Consider the following 17564-nt stretch of genomic DNA (forward strand, 5'->3'; position numbering starts at 1 on the left):
TTTGGAATTTAAAGATCTAGAAAAAAAAGAGCTGAAAATTTCGGAATAAACAAACTTTGAAAGTAATATTCATATTAAGTTAAATACATGGAATAAAGGTAATTTCATCGGAAATTTGAGAAACTACAAGTTCGTTTTTCTTAATTAATTTTAAATGTAGAACAATAAACATTTGTAAATTTTACATTTTAAAGATTTTTTTTAAGTTATATATTACAACTTCAAAATTTGATATTTGAGTAAATTTGAACATTCGTGCAATTAATGGCATGGTATCAGGTATGTGGTTATTTGCATTGTAGATTTGCCGAACTATTAATCTAAAGAATGCAATTAGGCGCATACGTTGGCGAAACTGCGGTGAATCCGTGCACCCATGGTGGAATATCTACATACCTTTCTCTCATTAGAGGATGCATATAATTTTGACACATATTTTGGATATATAGCTAATCTGAAAGAAACGGATTAAAAGTGTAGCTGTTACGAAAATGGAATTTTCTGAAAAGAAATAATAATAATTTTAAACTCTAGTTCACAAAAAATCGTTTTTGAAATAAATCTTCAAGAGGGCACCGAAAAATGTAAAAAATGATTTGATTTATTCCTTTTGTGATTAATCTGGATTTGGTTTGGTTTATTGAGAAAATTCGGCATCTCAATAGTCTCAAAGTGAAATTTCAATACATATGTACATCGCAATTCATTGCAAACTAAAATTTTGGGAAAATAATCTTTAGCAGAATAATATTATTCGTACATGTGTCATATGTTTTTCAATATTCAAAGCTAAATAATCATTTCTGAAACGCTAGTTGCTATAGATTATTCTTGTATGAAACATAAGAACTTATTTGAAAAAAAAAATTCCAAATTTTGAAATTTGAATCAAATTGTAGTTCTGATTTGTGATTCTAGATTGAACTTAAGAATTATAACTCAATTTTTTGTACTCGTTTTTGTATTTTTTTTCTTTAAATTCATTTATTTCCGGGATTTTAACAATGGTGTCATTCACCCCAAGCATGCTTGGTTTTGTATTTCTATTTCTATTTTTCATTTTTTTTGTTGTTTCAAATTTTTATGATTCGAAAGACCCCTTGAGAAAAAACGAAAACAAAATTTATGAGAATTCTCAAAACTTATCATAATTAATTTTTATTTTCATTTAACGGTCCATTCTGATGCGTTATTCTTATTTTAATTTTTTTTTCTCTGATATCCTGCAGAGCCAAGGTATCAAATTATAATTGAAAATAAAGGTATCATAAGATTCTGGTTGCCTGTTCTGAAATATTGCTTTGTGTTTGATTATTGATTATGGATTTTAAATCTCACATCCAGATCCCTCAATTTTGGAGGTATCAATATTTATCGAATATTAGGAATTTTAATTTTCAAATTGTTCCGCTGAGTAAAAAGGTTGCTTAGTTTATTACTAATACAAGTTAAGGGGGCCCCTCAGAGCACGTTCACTCGTGTTGGGAAAAAGTGGTAGAAATTTTGACACTTGTCGCACATTTTGAAAATTTTACCATGCAGAAATGTTTTCAAGCTCTGCGGCCTTCAAGTTTTTTTTCAACACGTGTTCAAATTTCGCTTGCTGTGATGCAAAAATAGCAAAATTTCTATCACATACGGCTGAAATAGAAACAGTTCTGTAACAAATACAACGCCAAAAGATATTGAAAACATTTTGATTGATCCGATTGATCTGGAATTTTGCAAAGGTCGATTTTTTTTTGGAAAGTTTTTTTTACCGAGCTCATCCGTTCATGATTTGAGAATGTGCAAAACTTATAAATTAATGTTTAAAGTAATGATTACTTTCTCATCTTCAAATTGTAAGAGGGCGTACATTTAATAGGCAGTAGGATAGGAATAAGAAAAAAAAATAAAAAAAATGAAGTTGTAGATGTTCATGTAAAATACAGTAAAAACCAAACTAAACATCGTCACGAATTTGATAGTTAAATCCAGAATCCAGATTACCTTCGAAACCTCAGATTTAACTAAATACCTTTAAATTCTTTAACATATTCTAGATACGTATAGAAAATAATGCTTGTGGCAGTTTAACACTCCATTTTGGTACCAATTCTGAGAAACAGAAATAACATACTGTTAAGATCATCCAAAGGAACACGTGAAACAAATCATTTTATTAATCTTCTTTTCATCTGTCTCATTTATTTCGCAGACCGAACAATTCTCGACAGCACCCTGAAGAAATAAAAACGAATGTTTTCGACTTTCTGCCGCTGTTGAAGGCCCAATCCACCAACTAGGCTTTTCGGATGAAAAGTAGAACTGGAAGAACAGACGAAAAACACCACCCCCATTAGGCCCAATCCCAGAAGTTGTTAGGATTCATTGAAGAAAGCTCTGCTGCCCACCCAGTTGTTGTTCTCAAAGACAAAATAAGAAAATAATTAATAAAGCATCACCCACCTACAACAGTTCGAATAAATAAGGCTCGAGCTTCGAGCAGCTTGACTTCGAAGGATAACTGGAGAAGCCTCTGCCTGTTTGACCCGGAATGATGGACACTATTCCTCATCGGACAGATTAATTGCCAGACGAGAAGCAGGGAATCTTTTGCTGCCTGTTTGCCGGAAATTCTTCTGATCACCCACCAGAAAAGGGCAAGCGGACACAGTCAGTGAAAGAGAAAGCGCGACAGCCATCGGGCCAAGCCGGAAGTGACCAGAAAAGTACTACGCAAGCCAGTACCACCGATCAGCTCAGCTCAACTCACGAGATCCTGCCGGGCATTTACCTCCCTCGGGCGGGTAAATCTCGACGCTGCCAAACTGGACAAAATGAAGGGACGACATCTGAGGCGACGCTTTAGCCTGCAGCCTTCGTTCATGAAGGACGACAGCCCGGAGAATAAACCCAAACGAGACAAGTAAGTGTGCGATGCGGGAGGGAACAAGCGTGGCCACCATCATGTTTTCCGTTTCTAGTTTTACTTTTACTTTTTTCTGTTGTAGGTACTTCTATCTAGCTCCGTTGTCTTTGAGGAATAAATATATCTTAAACATTGTCCGGGAGCCTGGTTTCGTTTTATCCCCAAGAGAAGGGCTTTGAACTTAGAGATTCTTTGAAGAACAAACGGTTCCGTTAAAGACGACGAGAGATTTTGACGTCATCCCAACAACCTCAACTTGATACGAATCTTATGCATAGGGAGATTTAAAGATATGTGTTATATGATTTATTTCCTTCAAAACCCTTCAAAGTTGATAGAAACTCATCATAATTTATGACTTTTGCATTTTTTTTAATTTCCCAATTTTTCATCAAAAGAAATTTTACTCAAGAAATTCTGAGGTCAATACATATTTAGGGTGTGTCGAATTATAACTTTTTCCGAATTTGTAAAACGCTTGTAGTCGCAAACGTTTCCTTAACGGTCAAAGCAAACCACAGAAATATTATTATTTACACGTTAAACAGAAAATTTGAAATAACTGACTTATCCTAAAAAGGATCATATGCTTGTGATGAAGATCTGGCGAAATACCATATATAAAATTGTACGGCGATGTACATACGCGGGAGTTAGACAAACAAGTCGTACAGAATTATATAAAATAATGCAAACAAAATTATCCATAGGATAAACTGTCCCTCCAACTTCTAGAGAAGCGTATGGGGTGGAGAAAGGACCCAAAGGCCTGTGGGTCCATCACAAAAAAAAAACCTTAGTCATTTTAAAAATCGGCAAAAAAATCTGGAATTTTTTTAAACTACATACGTTATGAAATCAGGCTCTTGAGCCAAATGGTGCAAAAATGATAGATTTTGAGTTTATAAGGATCTTCATATTAAAAACTACATTAATTTTTAATATTTTTTAAATCTTGTTTACATACATTTATGTTTTATAGAAAAATATAAAATTTAAAAAAAGGAAAATGGCAAAACACAATAGCTGTAAAGCGTGTTTTCTCGAAGTAAACTTGTTTGCACTTATATCTTTTGTAAAATATTATTTTACATGGAAAATAATAAAAAGGCGAGATTTACTGAGTAACTTGGGTGGTTTTTTTTCCACACCTCTTTCAAGGTAAATTTTATCATTTTTTCATTCACTTAGTAAAATAGTTTATATTGTATCGTTTTTAAACCTACAAAAAAGGAAAATTTCAACTTTAAAGACACTAGGATGGTGAAGTGTGGTTAACAAAGCCTTTAAAAAAACCTTTTTAGAATTCACTGAGCAAACAGGTGCATTCTACCGGTTTCCTTCCTATTCACTGTTTAAAAAGGTTTATTTTCCCTTCAATTCTTAAAAGCTGTTCTGGTTAGTCACCAAATTAAATGAAACAAAGACACAAATTCATTCAAGATTTGATTTTTTCAAAGAAAGACGTTTTCACGTTTTGGGAATTTGTAAAGTCTGTTTCATTTAATATTGGAACACAAACAATTGCGTGTAGTTCAGTCATTTATTAACGAATTCATAATTTGTTTTTCATACAAATGTAGCATTTTCTTTACTCTTTCATAAAAAAAATTAAAAAAATTATTCATTGCTGTTTCGAAGAAATTCTCGTACTTTTCCCGTAATACGGCACATTAGGCGGCGCACCCCCTTTTCGTCCACCGTTTTGGCGATTTGATTCCACCAGTTCTTCATTTGAGTCATGTTCCTGACAAGTTTTCCCTTTGCCTTAAGCCTCCGCTTTGTGATTGCCCAGTATTTCTCTATCGGCCGGAACTGGGGGCAGTTTGGGGGGTTGAGGTCCTTCGGTATTACGCTGACCCCGTTCGTTGCGTACCATTCCATAACCGTTTTGCTGTAATGGCAGCTTGCGAGGTCCGGCCAAAACATTACTGGACGGTCGTGGGCACGAATAAACGGAGAATCCGTTTCTGTAGGCACTCTTTTTTGTAGACTTCTGATGTCATTGTCTTGTCAGTGAGAAAGACTTTGGTTTTCTGTCCACAACTGCATATCCCTTGCCAAATCATGTACTTGCGGGCGAATTTATCCGCAAACACGAACTTAAATTTTGCAGGTACATCCCCCCGAGCCGTCGCCAAATAAAATTTTTGTCCTGGGATTTGCCCAAAGTCCGCCTTCACGTAGGTCTCATCGTCCATCAGAATACATCCGTCGAACTTGGTCAGCACTTGGTCGTACAGCTTTCGAGCACGGATTCTGGCCACATTGTTCTGCTTCAGCGTCCGATTTGGCTGTTTGCTGGCTCGGAATGACCTTATTCCTTCCCGGAGACGAATTCGTCGCACCGTACTGTGAGCGGCCTGGAACTTATTGGCCAAATCGCGGTCTGAAAGATTGGGATTCCTCTTGACGGCCTTTCCCACGCAGTTTCCGGTCGACAGTTCCACTCCGACGCTTCAAATGCGGCTTCCGAGCCGTCGTCAATGTTTCCTTGTACTGCTTGATAACACGCCACACGGTATTTCTGGGCATTTTAAGCTGTTTAGCTAGCTTCGATGCCGACAACAATGGATTTTCAAGAAAACTGTGCACAATTTGATCTCTCCGTTCGGCTTCCATGGCGGTTGTTTACAAAATGCTATCGTTTGGTGTTATGACATAAATACATGGTGAAAGGTAATGAATTTCCCGACACGTGGGTGAAAAAAGTTTCCAAATCCGTCCACTAGGAGCGCCACAATGAGCAAAAGAATTTGTTCCAATATTAAATGAAGCAGACTTTAAGGGTATTGAAAAAATGAGAATCAATTTCGCATTTTGCAGCTCAAATTAGACCGTACCTCTTCCGCAATGTTTGCACGTTATTTATTAACAATTTTTATTCGAAGGTACCAGAAACTATCTTCTACGCAGACAACATGGGTATTTGAAGACAGTAGACTGAATTCATCTTCAGAAAAGTTTTCAGTAGTTTTAATCGGGAAGAATAAGATTTAAAATTTATAAAATAAAATGTACCGTAAACTTGGGGAACTTTCATCATAGAGGTAACTTTGATCAACATGAAACTTTTGCAGATAATCTTCATTGACTAAATCTGAAGTTAAAATATCTGAAAACTGTTTTGAACATTTGAAAGCCTATAAATTGAGTTTCAAATAGGCTGAATTTGGTTTGTAGTTGGAAATTTTTTTATATTACTTAAAATGTAGTTTTAAAGCTTTAAAATATCGGTTTCTCCCTAGATTCGATTGATTGGTTAACCCTTGCTTCGGGGTAGCCCTTTGTATTTGGTTGATCAATTTAATTTAGTATTCGATTTATCAAATAAAAAAATCTCGAAAAAACGAAAAAAAATTCTGGGCTTTCAATGAGCTGCCACAAAGTTATCTTAAACTTAAGGATAGTCTAAGGGATAATGGAATTTTACTTGCAAATGTGTGCTCAATAAACTTCAAATTTACATTTCTTTGGTGTGAGTTTTCAAAAAACAGCAAATCGCTCGAATTAAATTTTTATGTTTTTATTCAAAAATTGACGAAAAATGGTAATGTTAGTTCAAAGTTTTTGCAAATCAGTCGAACTCCTTATACCTCCATGTCAGTAAACGATAACATTACTCGCGAATATTGGGTTCAATAGTTGTGAGAATCCATCGTAAATTTCTCTGTTAAATTTCAAAATGTTTTAAATTTCAACTTAAATGATAAACTCATAAGTAGGCCTTTTTTATGTTTACAATATGAAAAATACTTTGATTTAAAAAAACGATAGGTACCGTCAACTGGGGCAACATGCAACAATTTTCAATTTCATTGGTTTCTAAAAACTTTATGTTCACAGTTAATCATACCTCTAATGCATTTAAAGTTTCAAGGTTGACGGTACATCAAATTGGCGTAATCAGAAAAATTATTGGATCCTTCAGTTATTTTTAATTTTCTAAAAACATGCGATTTTCATCCTCCTCAGAAAATGGGGTAACTTGCAACAAACTATGTTTTTGATAAGAAATCTTGAGAAAACGTATGAAAATGTATAGTTTTTGATGAATTTGCGATGAGTTCAAGATTATTACGCATGAAAACACCATTTGCTGTGATTTTTTGTTTTGTGAAAACTTATTTTCACATTTTTTCTGAAAATTAGGGTGTTGCATACATTTAGGGGTAAAACAATAGTACTAAAAATTGAAAAAGCCGAAATCATTAAAAAAAAAATTTTGGATGAAAGAAATTTCAGTGTTGACAAACGCGTGATGTAAAACAATCATATTCCAGCATTTGGATATGAGATTTACAAGGTGTTTCTTTGATTTGCATTTTGTTGCATTTTACCCCACACTGGTAACTGAATTATAAAAATATTTATTTAAAAAAATTGAGTGATTTATCGAAAACTATTTTTACATCAATAGTGTTGGTATAGGATGAGGAAACCAGTATAAAGTTTGTAGGTGATATTATCAAGCCAATCCTTCATACTGGGTATAGTTTTTTACGGCATCGAAAAATGTTAAAAATTGTACATTTATTGTTCGATTTTTTAAATTTTATATGAAAATCAAAAACTTTAAAAAACTATCGCAGGATGCTGCGAATTATGTCATCGGCATGTTGTAATCATTAAAAGATACCTTTATCTCATTACATTAAATTAAAAATTGAATCAGTGTGGTGTTATCCAAATGTTGCATCCAACCCCGCTGTTGCATGATGCCCCGTTTGACGGTACTTAAATTTAAAATTTCAATCGATTGAGCTACTGTATACTAATTTCAACAAAATACCACCGGATGCCACGGGTGCATAACCGAATGATTAATGTTTGCCCTCGCTTCCTAGCGTTGTTGGATGTGTTTTCGTATCAAATTTCCAAACCATATCGGGGTGACTGATATTTAGAGCTCACCCTCATCCAATACCTACTCAATTGAGAGGGAGTTGACCTAGCTCAGCCAAGCATTAAGCAGCCAATATTGATCACCCTGGAAGAAGGAGTCTACACAACACGGCCAATGCATGACTTGACTGGAAATCGGAGCCCGTCGTTGGTTTTGGAACCGACCCCGGCAATCTGTACTCGAACTCCTCCGATATGTTTAAGTGGGTAAGCTGGAAATGTATGTTTGCGATCAGTGGATGGGGAAATTACTGGTGGGTGGGTGGAACGCGGCGGTCGCGCAATCTTACACCTCCCAAGAAGCTGTGCCAGGCGCCTCCTGCCCTGGGGGGTGAAAACGTGGGAATTCTTGGAAGCTTCCTCGAAAGCTCTCCGAACACCAGCCAGAAGACCACTGAAGAACTGCTGCCAGGATCTTGGAATGTGTTTGTCGATGGCAGCAGCACGAGACTTGGTGTGTTTGGCACCGTCATCGTCTGGAGCAGGGGTCGGCAACCTTTGGAGCCTGAGGAGCAAAAATAACAATTTACAAAATTGGTAAGTTGTTACTAAGCTTAGTTTTATCTTGATTTGGGCTACCATAAATGGTACTTCCACGAAACATTTTTTTAAGGAAAACAAATAATTTACTGACTCACAAGAACTAATAGATGAATCATAGTTTAGTTTTATTGATTAGATCCTAGGCTTCAGCCCTTTATCTTATTCTATAATATAAATGACACTTAATAACTGAGTAATTGTTAATTTGTAAAAGAGCACTGCACAATTCTAATTTTGATTTGTTCTCTGGTCATGCTTAGTTGAATAATATCGACGTTTGCGTTGTAATATACACAAGACTCGATATTCCGGCATTTCTGCTTGCCACCCAAGGTTTCTCAAAGCGTATTTCAAGAACTTCTTCTGAACTCTCTCTAGCCTGTTGTTGTGTATGTTGTAGTACGGTCGCCACACAATGCCGACATATTCAATGACGGTCCTAACTAGTCAAGTGTAGATTGAGACAATCGTGTAGGGATTATCCAGTTCGTGACAGATTCTACTATCCATTCCGAACATAGAATTTGCCTTTGCTACAACTTTTACGATGTGTTTTGAAAAAGTGGACTCCGCGTCCAACTCCAATCCTAAGTCTTTCACTGAGCTTTGCCGAACAATGATGAAATCGTTCTCAAAGCGGTATTCATAAGTGATATTGCTTATTTTCCGAGAAAATGTTCTCACGTTACATTTCGAGAAATTGATCTTTAGGCCGAATCTACTGCAACACTCTGTGAACCTGTGCAAGGCGTTTTGCAGAGTCACGCAATCCTTCGGGTGACGAATAGGCAAAAACATTTTTAAATCATCGGCATAAACCAGCGCGAACACATCAGTCAGCACTTCAGGAAATTCGTTCATAACAGCGATCAAAAGAAGGGGTCCCAAGTGACTCCCTTGTGGAACACCACTGTTGACCGAGAAAGTACTAAGTAGATCTCACGTTCTCTAGTTGGACGTATTGCATTCTTTCGATCAGGTACGAACGAATCCATTGGAGACAGGATCCGATTATTCCATTCTTGCCTAATACCGACAGTAGAGCGTTTATATTGATTACGTCAAAGGCTTAGGACATGTCAGGATATATTGCGTCAACTTGAAAACCTTGCATCATCCACTGTGAGGTTCTCAATACAAACTCTGTTAGGTTCGTTACGGTTGAGCGTTTCTTGAGATAACCATGTTGAACTTTACAATGAAATATATCTAATGATAAACATTTAATGCGAATTAAAATATAATATTCATTTGGGAACAATCCAGTTAAACACTGACTTCAAACGTTGAAATGAAGTTTTTATAAATTTAGTTCATTATTTGTTTTCTTTTGTATGTTTCTACACGATTTGATTGAAAGTTGTACTTTTGCCACGTTTACAATGAAATGGTTCTTATTCTGATCCTCGGTTTTTTTTTGGAATAAGGAGATTAAAAAATGCAAAACTTTCTTTTGTGAATAACATTTGCATACATGGATGGTTTATGAAATTTTCTCTAAAACTACACTGTAATGTTGTAGTGTACAAACTGCAATAAAGCAACCATGATGCTGGCCGGCCGAGCAAAGATGAAAATTCTAGTTTTTAGACATGGCTCGTCTTTTCATTGAGCTCAGTTGATACATTACAAAAGTAATGTTCACAGGTGCTAAAATTTCTGACCATCCGGTTTTTGAGAAAGCGTTCAATGAATAAGTTCGTTTGCCAAAACTCTATGGTGGGTTCGTGAAACATGAAAGATCCCAAAGCAGCTGGTAATCAACTGTACGACCAAAGTTCGTGTGGTAAATCGTTTGGAAAGTCCTGCTTAGAAGATCTAATGGTGAGCAAAAATTTGAATAAAAGTGAAGATAGTTGATTCCATGAAGATAAAGAATTTTTATGGTTTAAATAAGCGCTATCCGAATACTTCGATTAAAAGTCAATTCTACGGTCTGGTTTGTCCAGCATGCAAAGAAACAAGGCGAATTTCATATCTATAAAGCAAAAAGGCTGTAAAACTCGATAAATTAAACAAAATGCGGCGGTAAAATTAAACGTAAAATTGTTTAACTGCACCTCATGGGAGAGGAGGAGGGTCTTGTTGACTTTTTTTTTCTATAAAATTTTTACTCACACAATGCATGAGTTAAAAAAATTGAAAAACTAGGTAGCAAATTTTGAATAGGGCGAATGCGCCAAATGTAAACAAACTGAGTTATCAACTGGGTCAAAAAATACGTTCGAATTCCTACATTTCGATGGTATAAAGTTTTTTTTAAAGAATATTGGATTTTCGAGAAATAAAGAAAACAAAATAATATTTTTGTTGGGAGCTTATGGAGCTGTCAAAATTTGAACGCGTTTTTCTCGAAACAGCAATGTTTGCGCATTCGCTGTATTCAAAATTTGATACCGAATTATTCTTGGTACTTATTTAATTATTCATTTTTGAATTCTTTTTTCGTATTGTTAAGTAACTTTTAAAAATACGCCCTAGAATACACCCCCTATGCGTTGAAAATGCTCAAGAGTCTAGTTGCTTAAGGCTTTTGATTTGAGCAAAAGAATTTTTTTCTAGAAAGCCTTCAATTTCTTTAGATCAAACTTATTCTATGCTCATATAAAATTTATAAATAAACAAAACTCAACAACAAAATGTTTGGACAAATTCAATCATTTCAATAAATCTTTGAACAAAAACTTATTTTCAAAAAGATAAAGTGAGAGCTGAGACTTTTGCGGTTCAAACTTGATTCTTGAAAACTTGATTCATGTTTAAGATTTTAGTTAGAAATTTGACTCTGGAAAAAAAAATTTCAATATTTATAAAGTTCAGCAATACGGAAATTTGACATTATCTACAAAAATTTTTACGTTAAAATTTCATGTATCATTTCCTGCAAATAAAATCCTGTAGATGATGTCATTGAAATAAAATTCCGGTATTTTTTGTAAAACAACACTTGACAAATAATGTTAAATTGAGTTGTGTAAAAAACAGGCTTGGGATGAAAATTTGACATTTTGAAATTTCATCAACTATCAAAATTATAAGTCTTCTATCCCTTGCGATTTGAATTCCGCACCAAAAAATCATCTTGATATTTTTATCTAGATTGCATAACTCATTCACGAGCCAATCCGAATCTTTTTCTTTATCAGAATTTTGTTCAAATTTTGGATCTGTTTTCGAATTTAAATATTCTTTCTAAATCTAAGTTCGAAATCAGACTCATTTTAGTGGTTTTGTGCCAACGTAAGAACTTATACTACACATATAATATACGGCGTATTACAGGACACGACACTTAACGTTCTTACTAACATAAAAGGATTTAAAATTACCTTTCTTGTCGACCGGTTTTGAAACTAGGCCTTCGGCTAGCTCCGGACTCCAGCCAATCTCAGGGTCGGCTCGTCGTAGCTAGGAAATCACTCACTTACCTGTTCGATGTCGCTACCTCCCACCCAGTTATAACCCGTATTTTAATTCTTTCGATGCACGCAAGTAAAGTTTTAAACAAATTTTTTTAAAGGTGCAATAAAGATCGAGTATATTCTTCGTAATTTTAAAAATAATTTAATATTCGCAAATGTTTAAAAATTAAGAGGAAAATAGAGTTTTATTAGAAAAATAAACACTTTTCGACTCACTGCTTAGACCATCTGCTGCTGTTGATGCTGGACACTTCGTTGCCCCGGGGATCGCTGCCGTGGTACCACGTGGGATCGCTGTCCGTGAACTTCGGCCCAGTTCACCAACGATCGGTGATGTCGTTTGGCCCTCTGCCTGCCTTCTGCGTTAGGGCGGAAGTTATCTTGACCTCGAATCCTTATCCGGTAATGGTTGTAGCTAACCAAGAACCGCAGTTCTCGATATTTTCCCGAGCCGTGGGTTGTCGTACGGTCGGGAATGTCCTGCCGTATGTTGACGGACGGCGTGTACTAAGCCGTATGGTTACGGACGGCTGTCCAATCTTCTTGGAGTCGCGGGCACTAAAATCTGTTTGCACAGTGCCTTTCACTCAACAAACTGAGCACTTAAACCAAGGTCCCAAAACGGAAACGACGCTTGGTTGACGGAAACGGATGTTGGCGGGATCAAATGCGCGCACAACGATTGGACGACACTTCGGACGCGAACTCCAAGGTATCAAAGAGGCCGGCCAATCGGTGCTTAGGCCTTATATAAACTCCGCCTGAATTGGAGATAGGCAAAGCCGATGCATCTGATTGGGCCACGTCATCTGAGGCGATGTAGCCATCTCGCTCTTCTGTTGTGACATGTGTCAGTTGGACGTTTTAGCAGTTGAGTCACCCTGAACTGCTACACGGAAAAAAATCTGCTATTCTCCTAACTTTTATTTAAATGCCCAAAATTATTTCATTTAAATTAAATGTATATAATAATAGTTCTTTACAGCGTGAATATTTACATTTACTTACATTTTATGTTTATCAGGGCAAAACTGCCACCGAAATTCATAAAATGCAGGTTGTAACCGAGTAGGAGGTTACAGTTTCGGGCTCGATGTTGCCCATCTACAGGACGATGTCCGACTGGTAATTCAAAAGAAAAAACACTAACACAGCTTCATACTACTGCATAAAATTCGTCGAAGGATGGTCATATCATTTTTGGTTGGCCAAGTTGAAAAAAGGCGATATGATTGGCGGGTCGTCCTCGTTCATTAAAGGCCTCTTAGATGTTGTTATAAACATGGATTCCCAGGCGTTTAAATGTGACGCTTTGCGTATACATTTTTTTAATCTAACCTTTTCCCAATCTATAGAGTGGTTAGATTCCGATGCGTGGGCGGCTACGCTGGATTCGTTGGTTTTGTTGTTGTCCACAGCGTTTTTATGTTCTTTTATTCGTGTTTTAAATTTTCGTCTTGTCTGGCCAATATAAACTGCTGGACAAGTCTCACACGGAATCTCGTAAATTCCGGATCTTTCTTCCGGTGGGATTTTGTCTTTCAGTGACACCAACCGATCTTTCAAGGTATTGGAGCTTTTGTATGCAACTTTCAAACCATGGTTAGAGAGAATCTTTCGAATATCGTTAGTCAGTGGTGGGAAGAACGGCAAACTGACTCTTTGAGATTCTTCTTTTTCTGGTTTGAACGTGGTTGCATTATTCCGGAACTTTTTCCTCTCGTGTTTGCGAAGAATTTTATGAACAAATTCTTTGTCGTATCCATTCAGATTTGCAGCCGATAATATTTTTTCTTTTTCATTGTTAAACTCACTGGTTTCCATAGGTATGTTGTATAAACGATGTGCCATGGAGTGAAACGCAGCTTGTTGTTGAGCACCGAAGTGATTGGAGTCTGCTGTTTCGTAGCGATCGGTGGATGTTGGTTTTCTGTTGATCCCAAATTTCACCGTGCTATCATCTTTTCTAGAGATTAACAAATCGAGGAATGGAAGTTTTCCATCTATTTCTTTCTCCACGGTAAATTTTATCGAACTGTGTTGACAGTTCAAAAGCTCCAGGGTTTGTGGGAGATATCGTTCTTTGACCGTGGCGAGGATGTCATCTACATATCGCCACCAAACTCGGGGGAAAAGTTTTTCGCTTTTTTCGAGGTCGTGTTCAAAATCGCTCATAAACTGTTTCACCAACATCCGCCGTATAGCCAGGAATTCAGAAGTTTTGCAACATACAGCACATGCCAATACACATCATTCTTTTGGCAAAAGAAACCTCCGGAAGTATGACAGAGCTTTCATTCGTGTTCTACGCTCTTTCAAATGAGCTTAAAAAAAACACGGCCTTCAATTCTACTGGACTTTATCCGGTTGCACAAATCCGCGGGCCATCTAGTTTACTTTCTCAAAATTTTCCAAAAATTTCACTGTTAAATTGAAAAATTGACAAAATTTTCACGAGCGAAGAAAAAACGCGTGCACTGCCATCGAGTCAACGCCTACTCCTCGCAACTGCACTCGTGTTCCATTCTGTTTGATCTCTGCAAAAGAAATAAGTTTAAAAACTTCGAATATGAATATGAAACAAAAATGGATAGTTTCTTATATATTTTTTTTCATATTCGGAAATTATCATCCAAATATTGAAAATACTTATGAGTTATGAAAATCATTAATCGCATTATGTATGAATTGCAACTCCCAATTTGAATCAGGATTTCAATACAATTTTTAATTTCTAATTTCAAATGATGCATCGAATTGAAAATTGAGAATCTGAATTGAGACACAGCACTGGATGATACAACCTCTGAAAGGAATCATATTCAGAACTGTATTTCAATCAATAAGTGATTTTTTCTAAACTGTAGTGGGATTTGGATTTAGTTTTCGAGATTTAGACATCAGTTCTGAGACAAATTAGTAACTATTAAATAACCATCCAGTAATTACTTAATCATCCAAATTTTGATAAAAATTTCAAATTTTGAGTGTAGAGTACTATACCACTCTATTTTCTGGACTCTAGAGGAAGAGGGATTTATACCCCAAATCTCCCCTTACCCCGTTCCTACGGCCAAGAGAACCATATTTATGAATCGATCTACATTTCAAGTTGATCTAAATTGAGAATTCAAGAAACAGTTTCCAGTGAAAATTCAAATTCACTCAGAAAACCCAATGAAGAACAGCAATTGAGGCATTTTGTACCAAAGGTAAGGTTGCCAGATTGCCCGGATTTATTCAGGCTTGCCAGGATATTTTATAAAAAAAAATTGACAAAAGTCCGGTCCGGCCCGGTTGCCCGGATTTTATTGAAGAAAAGTCCGGATTTTGCCCGGATTTATTCACTTTATTTGTCAAAAAAATACAAATTGTGTTTCAATATTTTCTATTCAAGCGTCCAAAACAAAAAATTTTGAGCAAATTTTATAATTGTAGGGGAATGTCGGGTAAAACGGACACTTTCAATATTTCGAGAATTACAATGTTTGGCACAAATCTAATGATGGGAATATGTTCGCCTAAGTGTTTCAACACTTTCGAGAACCTTTGTTTATTTATAGCAAGCAAGCTCCCATCATAGTAAACAAAACAAACAAAAACTTTGAGGATCCATAATTTGATGTAATTTTCTCTCCTCATTAAATAGTTCATAACTCGCAAAATTTTCGAAAATTTCAACCGTTTTCAAAGGTAGAGTGTTTATTAGGCTTCTTTCTAACCATCTGGAGGAAAATCAGAGAATTTCTGTCAAAGGGCTTGAACAGCAAACGTTTTGAAAAAAAAAGTTGCTAAGGCGGGTAAGACGGACACTTCAAGGTCGGGTAAAACGGACACATAAGTTTCTCCAGGTATTTTAAATTTTTCATCGGTTTGATCCTCCATATGCCTTCAAAAGACCTTGGCAAGAGCAATTGTCGGTCGAAAAGCACTCACCATCTCAAACAGGCCATAAAAACTGTAAAAATAGGATCTCCAGCGAAGAAAGGGCCTATAAAATACGGAATTCCGAAACCACACTGTTTCGCTTCTGGACTCCGACCAGTTGATTCCATTTTGGTTTAAAAACGTTTTCTAATACTTAACTCACAAAAATATCTACTTTTACAGCAATTTTTGCGGCATAATTTACCTTTTCTGAGCAGTGTCCGTTTTACCCGACCATTATTGAAAAGTGTGATTTGCAAGCATGTTTTAGATTACTATAAAAACAGTCTTGATGAAAGAAATTTACTTACTCCAATGGTTAATACGATAGCAAACAACCTAAACAGCCTATCTGCAAGAAAACTGCGACGAAAAAAGCAATATCTGATTTTCTATTGCGATTCTACCTTAGGGTGTCCGTTTTACCCGACTTTCCCCTAATCTTTAAAAGTTTTTTGAAAGTCCAAAAAATAATTAAGAGATTTTTTCTCTTGATTTGTGTTGAATTATTCCTGGGTTTTGACCAAGTTCGCCCAGATTTTTGGCTCGACATTTTGGAATTGAATGCCCGGATTTTGCCAAGTTTTTTGATAAAATCGCCAAGATTTGTTCGGCCTGGATACGTGCTGAAAAAAATCTGGCAACCTTAACCAAAGGAGTGTAAGAGCGAAAATTATTAATTAATGCCATTGTTACGCCAAATTGTTTTTCATACTTAAAACAAGGTATACTACAACTTTCAGAATTTTTAAATTTTCTCTTCATATTCAACGTTTGAAAAAAAAAAATAGTAACTTAAATATGCAAATTTGAATTACATGAAATCTTCAAATCGTGTTTTTTCAATGTAAAGAGGACCATTATTCGAACTCCAAGTTTCGAACAAGAAAGAACTGATCATATTCTTTTCAGTTCATTTAGTTTTTTACTAAATAAATCGGCTCTTTCGGTGCATAATGATTTCCTCATTAAGCAGGGATATCTTAGGAATTTGAAATCTTATTGACGGATAGAAAGTTAGAAGAAATGAAAGACGGTAAAAATGAGTGGGTAGAAATTATTAAGAAGCATTAAAAGGTGATAAGGTCAAAATTTGGTCAAGGGAAAACACGTGTAAATCGGTGAAATCGTTAATTTAAAAAATCAAATTAAATTTCTTAATTAGTATAAAATTCGGGAAAAATATTCAGTTAGGCTTCCGCTTTTCCAAATCCGAATTGCCGGGCCTAACGCTTAGCCCCTGCCATCAGATTTTGTACAGGCACCTTGTCCACCTTCTTCGCCGCAGAAAACCAGTTTGCCTTGAACTGCTGCTCGTCCTTAGCAGGTTTTTTGGTCTTCTTTAGGTTCCGCTTGACAAAAGCCCAGTATTTCTCAATTGGGCGGAGCTCTGGCGTGTTGCGAGGGTTCTTGTTCTTGTCCTGCACGTTGTTGGCGGCGTACCACTCCATGGCCTTTTTACCGTAATGGCAAGATGCCAAATCCGGCCAAAACAGTACGGAACAACCGTGTTTCTTCAGGAAAGGCAGCAGACGTTTATTCAAACACTCTTTCACGTAAATTTCTTGGTTGACAGTCCCGGAAGCTATGAAAATGCTGCATATCAAGCCACAGGTACAGATGGCTTGCCAAACCAGATATTTCTTCGCAAACTTTGACAGTTTCATGTGCTTGGAAATATCTGCTACCTTTCCCCTTCCTTTTCCGTATAAAACTCCTGTCCCGGAAGCTGCTTGTAGTCGGCTTTGACGTAGGTTTCGTCGTCCATTACCACGCAGTCAAACTTCGTCAGCATCGTCGTGTATAGCCTCCGGGGTCGCGCTTTGGCCGTCGTATTTTGTTTATCATCGCGA

The 17564-nt window shown here is 36.3% G+C and overlaps 1 protein-coding gene across 4 annotated transcripts in view; it reads left to right on the plus strand.

Annotated features, from left to right (window-relative positions):
• The window catches only part of LOC129748667 (GTP-binding protein Di-Ras2), a 454908-nt gene that overhangs the window by 386253 nt on the left and 51091 nt on the right, over positions 1 to 17564 (plus strand). For all 4 annotated transcript variants that reach the window (XM_055743338.1, XM_055743341.1, XM_055743342.1 and 1 more), the window contains one exon: positions 2201 to 2911. In XM_055743338.1, coding sequence (XP_055599313.1) covers positions 2823 to 2911 — 89 coding nt within the window. In that variant the 5' untranslated portion in view covers positions 2201 to 2822. The remainder of the gene's footprint in view (positions 1 to 2200; positions 2912 to 17564) is intronic.

The sequence above is a fragment of the Uranotaenia lowii genome, chromosome 2 (assembly GCF_029784155.1).
Source record: "Uranotaenia lowii strain MFRU-FL chromosome 2, ASM2978415v1, whole genome shotgun sequence".
NCBI classification, from domain to species: domain Eukaryota; kingdom Metazoa; phylum Arthropoda; class Insecta; order Diptera; family Culicidae; genus Uranotaenia; species Uranotaenia lowii.